At 43.8% G+C, this 10,454-nt stretch overlaps 1 protein-coding gene across 3 annotated transcripts in view; it reads left to right on the forward strand.

The window, feature by feature from the left end:
* The window catches only part of LOC100191360 (uncharacterized), a 49,357-nt gene extending 41,642 nt beyond the window's left edge, over nucleotides 1-7,715 (forward strand). For 2 of the 3 annotated variants that reach the window (XM_020541833.1, XM_020541834.3), the window contains exons 4-9: nucleotides 5,851-5,944; nucleotides 6,320-6,430; nucleotides 6,564-6,653; nucleotides 6,996-7,081; nucleotides 7,184-7,248; nucleotides 7,347-7,715. In XM_020541833.1, the coding sequence (XP_020397422.1) occupies nucleotides 5,851-5,944; nucleotides 6,320-6,430; nucleotides 6,564-6,653; nucleotides 6,996-7,081; nucleotides 7,184-7,248; nucleotides 7,347-7,459 (559 nt within the window). In that variant the 3' untranslated portion in view covers nucleotides 7,460-7,715. The remainder of the gene's footprint in view (nucleotides 1-5,850; nucleotides 5,945-6,319; nucleotides 6,431-6,563; nucleotides 6,654-6,995; nucleotides 7,082-7,183; nucleotides 7,249-7,346) is intronic. The other variant, NM_001136794.1, reaches the window with a different exon arrangement.
* Nucleotides 7,716-10,454: the final 2,739 nt, after the last annotated feature.

Consider the following 10,454-nt stretch of genomic DNA (forward strand, 5'->3'; position numbering starts at 1 on the left):
TACTACTTGTGGTGGAGCGGAGGTGCTTACCAGGAGGGTGGACTAGAGGCGAAGCGACACTATGCATGTAGCCGGCAGAGCGGAGTAACTGAGTGGGTGGGGTGTTTGCCTTGGCTGAGGGTGTTGAGTGTGTGTGGAGAGGGAGATGGTAGCTGAGTGTATTTATAGCTGGGTGTATGTGGTGTAGCACAGTGAAGTTCACTGTTGGTGAGAATAGTGACGAATGAATCGTCTGACTTAGTATGAACAGGAGAGCTATAGGCAGAATACGGGACAAGAGTATTTTGGGAGTTTTCTGGAACATGAACCATGCTTAAGGGATGACATGGTTGGATAGGGAATAGTTTGATAAGAATTTAGAAACAAGAATTATTGGAATCTGAGTTTGGAAGCCTGGTTCGAAGGAATCTCAAAGTTAAGCGTGCTCAACTTGGAGAAACCTGTGATGGGTGACCAGATGGGAAGTTCCCTACTGCAAGGAAAATCACAGTCACCGTAGTTCGTATGACTGGAATATTGGTCTGGCTGGTCTTAGGTGGACTGGACAGCATGACGGATGAGTAATTGAAATTTGGGGTGATCGGATGATCGATGAATAGTAACGATGAATAGTGACTATGAACGAACGATGAACGATGAATAGGAACTATGAACGAACGGACAAACGATCGAATGATCGGACGAACGAACGATCGAAACTTCGGTAGCATAACGGCAAGACAAAGATTATCTAGACGAACGATGAATAGTTACTATGAACGAACGATGAATAGGAACTATGAACGAACGATGAACGATCGAATGATCGAACGAACGAACGATCGGAATTTCGGCAGCATAACGGCAGGAAAAAGATTATTTGGACGAACGAACGGACGAACGATCGAACGATCGGACGAACGGATGAACGAACCATGAACGATCGGACGAACGATCGAACGATCAGACGAACGAACGAACAAACTAAGAACAGGTGGACGAACGATCGAAAAACGACTGAACGATCCTTGTGCTAGTGTGTGCTTGTGTGGGAAGTGGAGTGGGCGTGTGTGGGGGGGGGAGGAGAGAGTTGCCATGAAATGACTTGGGGTGGCTTGAGAGGAGGCCCTTGCCCCTCTATTTATAGCCATGTTGGGGGGATTAGGGGGAGGGATGAGAGGATTAGTGGGAGGATGGGAGGATTAGTGAGAGATTAGCATGTATTTGTCTTGTATAAGTGAGATTAGCTTGTAGAGTTCAACGTATGACACCGGAGGCATACATATACGTATGAGCATGAGGAAAGTTATGAAGAAAATATTTGTAGGGCCTGTAAAAATTATTTTGAAGGTATCTCTCAGGAGGAAAATACTTAGAGAAGTATTGGTGGAATATTTGGGCAGTATTTCTGAACAGAATTTGACGGGGATCACTGGGGTAATATCTGGGTAGTATTTCTGGAAAGAATTTGACAGGAGTCACTGGAGAAACATTTGTAGGATATTTTGAGGAGGATTTTGGAGAAAATATAGACCACTATATTTTATTTGTTGATATCAACTCACAAACAAACATTTTGAAATGAAATTTAAAATTCATTTTGAATTTAGAGCGAGTTTGAGAAAATTCTAAGATTTGAATTTTTGGGATGCTACAGTGCCGCTGCTGATGGCCATCCGACAAGGCGAGGTTGCGCCCCCGTGTGCCGAGATCAACTGTCACCAAGGCTGCCTCAAGCATTCGCCGATGCATCTCCTGCACTCTCCGTCGTGCAAGGAAGCCACGAGCAGCAGCTTGTATGCCCACAGCCGCTTACGTCTGGAGCCGTGCGGACAACGCCAGCTGGTGCTGCTCATGTTGCACTGCTGCCTTGATTTGCAGCAGCCCTTGCTTAACCTTCTGGAGCGTGGCTTACATCTTTGCGAGATCAGCCCTTATGTTGGTCCACAAATCCCTCATCGATGAATCTGGTGATTGTTGAGCCGGGGCTGCCCCTAGTGGTGTCGCCCATGGGGATGGGACGGAGATGCCATCAACGAAGATGATGTGACAAAATTTGGCGTTGTACCTGGGGATGGGCACGCCGGCGTCCAGAAACGTCGGCTGGGGGCCTCTGCCCACGGCCGAGCAAGAGGAGGATTTCTCCTTTCTAATTTTTGTCTGCTTTATTTCTCATCCATTGATTACATAAATAGATCGGCTGGCCGCCCCTATCTAGCTAGAGATCCTTATCTCCTTAAAACTCTCCTAAAAACTCTCAACAAACTACTAACTGATAACCTTCTTAGATAATCTCAACTAATCTCCTAAATAATCTCAACTAATCTTTTAATCTTATCTTTAACTATCCTTATCTAATCCCCCTTGGAGGGCCCATGGCTGTTGCTGCTGCAGCCCCTCCATGGGTCTCCTTAGGCCCTAACAATATAACTTAGATGAAATGACTTAACCAATTCTACAGAAATAAATTAATTACCAATTAATTATTTCTATTATGAATAAACATATCCTTTTAATCTTATCCTTTCTAAAAGAAAATGTCATTATAATAATCAGAGGTCCAAACATCTAATAATAAATTAAACCACTGATTAGACTATAATATTTGTATTGCTATGAATTCTATACCACTTACTAATTCTATGTTAAGAAAATCTTCTATTATCTATTTAGGGGGTTTAAATGAACCTATAATTATAAACTTTTAGATAAATTCTAAAATTCAACGTAAACAAATTTAACTATGAAATTACTTATCGAGTGTTTTTATTACCAACATATGTCTACCAATTTTGTCATAGTTCATTTCAATCCCAAATTCTAAAGAAATCGTAAACCAATATCATGTCTAATAATAATCCACTAATTCATCGCATATATACCAAAAATCAATAGTTCACATACGCATGAATTCTGAATCACAACATTCTCATATTACAACACAATAATTACAAATTCATAAACTAATTCAAAACACGCTTTGAAAAATAAATCAAAATTTTGGGTTGTCTTCAACCTTGGACGAACAGACGGTGGTGAGGCACGGGGGCACGGTGCGGGCACGACGCGGTCGACGACGGACTGCGCGGGCACGACTAGGTTCAGCGGGGCTCGGGCACGTCTCCAGCAACCGAACGACGAACGGCGAGGCACGACGGCGAGTTCCGGCGGCGAGCAGGGCGCGGCTCCGGCGACGGCGCGGGTAGGGGAGAGAGACAGGGAGCACGGGTAGGGAGGGAGAGAGAGGAGAGCTCGGTCGAGTCCTTTTATAGAGAGGGAGAGGGCGCCAGGGGGAGAGAAAACGGTCGGCCGGCCATTAATGGAGGCGACCATTACCTCAACGTTGATGGCAGCCATTTCTTCACTAACTAAGAGATTAAGTGGGGAGGGAGTGGGGGAGGTGGCGGCGGCTGTTACTGGTGCAGGGAAGAGGAGGGGACGCGGGCGCGGCGCGCGCACGGCCAGGCGGCGGCGCTGGGTGGAAAAAGAGAAGGGGCCGCGGGGCCCTGACGGGTGCGGCCCGCGCGCCATAGAGAGAGCGGTGGGGGGGAATGGGAGAGGGGTCGGCTGGGCCGGTTAGTGGGCTGGCGGCTAGGGTTTGTGTTTTTTTCCTTTTCTTTTCTATTTTAAAAATATAAATATATATTTTTTAAAATAATTCAAAAATCATAATAATTATACCGAAATTTATTTATAACTAAAATATTTATTTTTGGACCATTATTTCTATATTAATCAATTGGATTTTCGTTAAGAAAGAAATTCTACTAAACATCCAAAAATCGAATATGAGCAAACAAAAATTATTCTAGATGCAAATAAAAATCAAAAATTAGGAAGAAAATTTATTACCATTAATAATCTAAATGCATTATTTTAGTTGATGGTTTTTATAGTGTTATATGAAAGCACTTTGGTTTTTTGAAATTAAGCAATCCAGCTTTTCCCCGAGCCTGTTGGCCAAGATCTTTGTCATGAACTTAGCAAAACTGTGAATCAGGCTAATGGGGCGAAAATCAGCAGCACCATGAGCGCCCTCCCTTTTTGGCAACAATGTGATAAAGGCAGAGTTGAGGAGGCGAAGGTTTCTGAAGTGAAGGATGAAAGATCACATTTGGCCACAGTTTCTGAAGACAACTCTGAAATCCAACAAGATTCCCCGAGCATTTTGTCTACTGTAGACTTACTCCATGCGTGAGCTGGGATGCCACAAAGTTCCACATCCACCAAAACTGGCAAGGAAACACCAGTGGAATGAGCAAACCGTGACCATTTCTTGAACTTCAACTCAAAATCCGGGCAGTGAAGCACTCTTCCATTATCAAACACCCGTACTGCAGTATCCTCATCTTGAAAAACTAGCATGAAATCTTCTGGCCAGGCCTTGTGAATGGTGAAACTTGATTCAGGCAGATCATATATTTGTGCAACTTCCAAAATTACCTCAGAAGGTGTTACTGATGGCCTTGTACCCACAACGGTGACGAACAAAGCTGCCCTTAGCCTGATTTCTTCGCGTGCGATGGCAGGGTAGAATTCCATCACACATCTGCGTCCCGGAGCAGCCGGAACCGTGGTGCTACTATCTACCGGGTGCGGATCACACTGGAGATCAGCACCCACCTCCACCTCCAAAGCAGGCTGCCTGAGAGAGGTGTGCTTCCGTGCTCTTATGGTGAGGGCGCCTCCGTCGCTTTCTTCCACGCTTGGAAGGGGAGGCTTGATCCTAAAAAGAGGCCCTTCCCTGAACAGAGGCCCCTGCCGACATAGGGGAGGTGTGCACTACCCTATCCTGTCCAGCTGACAGGGGGGTAATTCTCTTCCACACTTGTTTACGTTTCTCCATCACTTGTGGCTGAGGCATGACCTTGATGCGCTGCCAGGAAGGCTCTTTATGCGTAGCCCGCCACTTGAGACGTTGCCACACCGGAACACGAACCGGCAGAGCAACTTGCATGGGTGAGTCCACCGGACTAGGTACAACTGGACAGATAGCAACCCGGTGACCAGGGAGCCTGCATATGATACAGCGCGTGGCCTGGCGGCATTGGGATGCACGATGGGTTGTGGCGGCGAGGCAGTTGAAGCATCTACCTCGGAGGTCCAAAGGGACTTGACGACCTGCCACCCATCATCACTCGAGCGGACGTTGCTCGAGGCCTTCCACTGGCGACGCCAGGAGGGAATGGAGGCCTTGACCGCAATCCCGGGCGACTTCGGAAGCTCCCGCACCGAACCCGCCGGGGAGCGTCCACTGCCGTCGTCCTCAGGAGCGCGTCCTTGAAAGTTCCAGGCATGGCGGCAGGCAACTCATCTCCATACGACCCAACTAGAGGGCTGCATGAGGATGAGCCTCCGCCAATCCAAGCCGGGCTGACTTCTGCCTAACGTTGGAGCTTGGACCGTCCCTTAGGGAGAATCGGTTCCGCGGACGAAGACAAGGAGGAGGTGGAGCACGACACCTGAAGGGAGGGAGGAACCGCATGGGAGCAAGCGGCAGGGTAGGTGGTTGCCGGAACCTGGGCGGCAGACGGCGAGCTGTTGGTGGAATGAGGGGCGCCGGGTGAGGTGGGAGGCAAGGGGGTGGGAGACGAGGGGGCGGGAGCCTTTTTTTTGCAGTGTGTGAACTCAACATCATGGTGGAAACTGTACACCCTCTCTCCTGAACTCAACATCATGGTGGAAACTTACTGTACACCAGTGACTGGAAGGAGCGTCATTTTCAGGCAATTGTTGTATAAAAAGAGTGGAGAACATTGATGGATGGTTCAAGTGTCCTTGCAGTTATACCTCTCTGTCTTATACTTTAAACCTACTAGTGTCAGGTCCCAAGGATATGTAAAATATCCTTACTCCAGATGATATTTGCAGAGTAGCAGCTTCAAATTGGAATGGAAAAGGCTCTTTCCTATTCACCTCGAGTACTGCTGTGTATGACTGCAGTGACAATGGATTCTGCAGTGAGGTATTAGTCCTTTGAACTTTGCATTACACAGCATACAACTGCAGCAGAGTTATCTTATTATTTTGTTTGCTCCTGAACTCTGTGGGTGCAAAATCCACTCCATTTCCGTTGGTAGTATATGCAGTATTACACTATTATCTTCTGCTAATATTGCAAACAGAAACATTCCGGAGTTCAAATAGAAAAAAAGAACTTTGAACAAGAAAAAAAGATTGGTTCTCAGGCTGGTAACGTGCTGTTTTGTGGTGGTTCCACTTTTCAATGTTCATCTATTAGCTTGTGTTTTGCAGCAATTTTCCAGACTTCCAGTAATCCAGTACCAGCTCTGTCTTTCTTGATTTCCTTTAACCTTTATCTTCTTTTCTGCTTGTGCAGGATTCTCCTTGTGTACCCATTGGTCAAAGCACTCGTACTGATGTGCTTCTAAAAGCTGAAAATGTTGTCCTTGAGGCAGGCGGCTGTGTTCTTAGGCTAGTAGGACTTTATATATCCTCACATACATGATTTTTTTGGGTTCCAACCTTCAAGCAGCTAGTGTTCTTCTTAGATGTTTACATTGCCTGATTCCTACTGAATTAAATTGGGCCAAATTGGTGAGATATTCCTTGACTTCCATTACAAATCAGATCGGGGTCCTCATGTTTACTGGCTGTCAAAAGGAACCTTGGATGTGCGTCCTGATCATATACTCAATCTGATACATTATGAAGTAAGCGCTGCTACTTATTTATGTTTGTATCATAACATGGAATAGTGGATCGTACACTAGATGTTTTGGGGCAAATCTGAATCTGTAGTTACCAATTTGGAGCATAGCCTTCGATGCAACATGTACTCTTATATGTTAATTTCTGTATATGATCCCCCATTTAGGCAAATTAATAAACAAAACGTGCATACTTACTGTAGATTCTAAGTTTCCTTTAAAAAGTTTCAACCGTTGTCCAGACATGACTAGATTCCTTTGTCGATTACATCTATCTGATTGATATGTTCGGGTGTACGTTTATGTGCTTTGCATTTACAATTTTCTGCCTCATGTTATTTACAGGATGCAGCCTCTCTTGTAATTTCCATCATGAAAAAGAGATTACGGAGCTGCATCTTTGTGGGTTGTGACAACGAGCCTCTGTCCAGGTCACTACCAAAGTTCATCTTCTTCTGTTCCATTTCTTCCTACCAACAATGATTTTGCTCGAAATACTTGTGTACTGACATTATGGAACTTCTATGCTGCAGGCTAGAGATCATGGACCGTGTCAACAGAAGCAGGAAATTTGACACACAGTTTCATGGCTTCACTGGTTAGTCAGTCATTATATACTAGCATTCTGGCTGGTTTCATGAATTGTCGATTAAATCATTTGCGCTCCTAATTAACATATATCGCTGCATGCTGTAGGGACTGATGGTCCGCTGGGGAAGAGGATGGACAACTCCAAAACTCGGGCAAAGCTTGGATGGCAGCCCAAGTATCCGAGCTTTACAGAGTTCCTTGGTCTCAGCAATCTCTAACTTTCATGCGATGTCACTAAATACCTGTTATTAAAGATGAATATACTGATACATAAAAGAGATGATGACAGATTTGGAAGTGGAATGTTGTTTGCTTATACCGCAGTTTTCGACTATCTTTTGATTTCTTCTGTTAGATCTTGTAAAGCATTGCAGCATGGTGTGGCATGTACCTGTGTTGCCTTCTATTCGCTTCTGTTAACTCATGAAAGCATTGACTTCAATACCTGTTAATTGTTTCCATGGCTTCAATCTATCGAACCAACTGTCTCTCTCGATGTTCTCTAGAATTGTAACAAAAATTCCAATGGTACTTTTTGGATAAGAACAAGTTTTGATGAAAACATTCTCTACTGGAAATTTTGATTTTCTAACAAGGGGCCTCTAGATTCCTATTTCCTACCATTTTTTCCTTGTGGTGGAAGGGGTTTTACAATTTCATTAGTCAAAGCGCTGAGCCGCTGACCACTGCATAAAATTAGGACATAGGTACCCAATGCTTATGGCTGCCCGAGGACAATCATTACCGGTTAGGCAACGACGTCAACCTAAGGACACTTCAAAATTTTCTTATGCTTAGAAAACCCTGTTTGGTTCGATACCTGGTAGTTAGGAAGCAAAACCCTATTTGGTTCGACCTATGACATGATTCAAGGAAGATAAAGTGGACTAATTTCAAATTCTTGTGAAACTAAAATTTATTGTTTAGCCTATTTGATCTACTTCCTAAGAAGTGTTTTTAATCTACTATACAAATTTTGCACCCTAATTTCTAAAGGTATTTTATCATGATGATTTTAGGGATGTTAATGTATGAAGGTAATTGCTTAAATACAAGAGTAAGGTCATTAACACGTCTTTTTTCTTTGAAGCATCAAAGAGTTGGCACCTCTACTAGTTCTTGTTAGAGCATTTCGTTTAAGGATATCTAGGTGATATGCGCAGGGGCGAAGTCTCTCTATGAGTTGATTCTTAGGCACTTTTATAAGGTAAACCATCCACAATCATGTACACATTAAGTTTGGTTTCTCACAATAATCACTAGATCACCAAGCTCCTAATAACCACCAAGACATCTAGGTGATGACGTTCACTCGAAGTAACAAGCATAAACTCTCACTGACCAGACCAAGCATAATGAGAAGAGTGGATGTGCACTTGTTACTCTATAAGCATTAACGCAATTCTTAATCTTTGATTATCAAATCCAAATCACTTGACTATGCTCAAGCTCCCCCTTGGAAACAGAAGAGTGTATTTGTTTGTTCTAAATGCCAAGAGCTCATATGCACGAGATGGCGAGGGAGATATATAGGACCAAATCCCAAAAACTAACCATTATAACCCAGTCAACATTTTTGTATGCACCAAAATTTCTAAGTAGGGCACTAGTGAATTTAGGTGGCTAGTTTAACCATGTTTCAATCTAGTCATTTATTGTATGGTTGCCTCCATCCATTTCTTTGGTGCTTGTTCAGCGCATAGCACCAGACGATTTCAGTGATGAACAAACCACTCTAGAACCTTACTAATGGAGCACCTTCCCTCCGGTGATCACCACTAGAGATTTTTGGTGAACCTAAGTTCTTTGCATTGTCTATGTTCATAACACTATTCTTCAGTGCCCAACGAACAAAAGTGGTAGTGTGCATAGGAAACAATAATGGCATTAACACATGGTGGTTTCTTTGGTGCTACCCTAACCAAGGACTAAAGAATTCTGGTGGTACAAAAAAAACCTTGTTTCCATCCAATCTAACCACCTTTGGAAATTACTTAACTTTCACATGATCTTAGGTATTGGGGGCCTCTATCGTCGAAGTTCCTCAAAACCCTTTATTGTCAAACTCAAAAGGTGTGTTTCAGGTATAATGTGAAAGACAAATGGAGATATCCTTCGTTAGAGGTAGCTTACAGAAGAAGAAGCCATAGATCTTCATCCGCACATAGGCATCATGGCGATACGTGTCCAAGGAGGTGGCTTCAGCTTCGAAGATTTGGTGTACAAAGCAAAGAAGAAGAGGAAGATGTCAGATGATAAAGCCAAAGGAGCAAGGAATGAAGTTAAAAGACTTCTAAGTGTTGGAGTAATTAGAGAAGTGACATAATGGTTAGCCAATACTGTAATGGTAAAAAATGCCAACGGAAAGTGGAGAATGTGTATTGATTTTACATATCTCAACAAGGCATGCCCGGAGGATGAGTTTTCTTTGCCTAGGATAGACTCCCTCATAGATGCGGTAGCTACTTCGGAGCTCATGAGCCTATTGGATTTCTACTCAGGCTATCATCAAATTTGGATGAAGAAGGAAGATGAGCCCAATAAAAACTTCATAACCCCTAGTGGAACATATTGCTATCTTCGGATGCCTAAGGGGCTCAAGAATGCTGGAGGAAGCTTCGGCAGAATGACGTCCAAGGTACTGAGTACCCAAATAGGCAGAAATGTGTTGACATATGTTGATGACATCATAGTCAAGAGTACGAAGCAAGAAAATCACATTGCCGATTTGCAAGAAACATTTGCTAACTTGAGGAAAAGCTGGCCTCAAGCTGAATCCAGAAAAATGTGTCTTCAGAAAAAAGAAGGGCAAATTCCTTGGCTACCTGGTGTCAACCAAAGGGGTTGAAGGTAACCCAAGCAAAATAGAAGCCATACTTCGAATGGAGCCATCAAAGTCAAGAAAGGGTGCTCAGAGATTGACTAGGAGGCTGGCATCATTGAATAGATTTATCTCAAGACCGGCAGAAAGAAATATATCGTTCTTTGAAGTGTTAAAATCGGCCGAAGTCTTTCAATGGGAACCAATTCAGCAGAAAGCTTTCGAAGACTTGAAGTAGTACCTTATATAGCTAACAACCCTAACTCCACCTTCACCAGGAGCTCCACTGCTACTGTATGTAGCTGCCTCCCATTCTATTATCAGTGTAGTGCTAGTCCAAGAAAAGCAGGACAGACAGACGAAGAAACAAGTCCCAGTTTACTTCGTTTGCA

The sequence above is a fragment of the Zea mays genome, chromosome 8, assembly GCF_902167145.1.
Source record: "Zea mays cultivar B73 chromosome 8, Zm-B73-REFERENCE-NAM-5.0, whole genome shotgun sequence".
Taxonomy (NCBI): Eukaryota; Viridiplantae; Streptophyta; class Magnoliopsida; order Poales; family Poaceae; genus Zea; species Zea mays.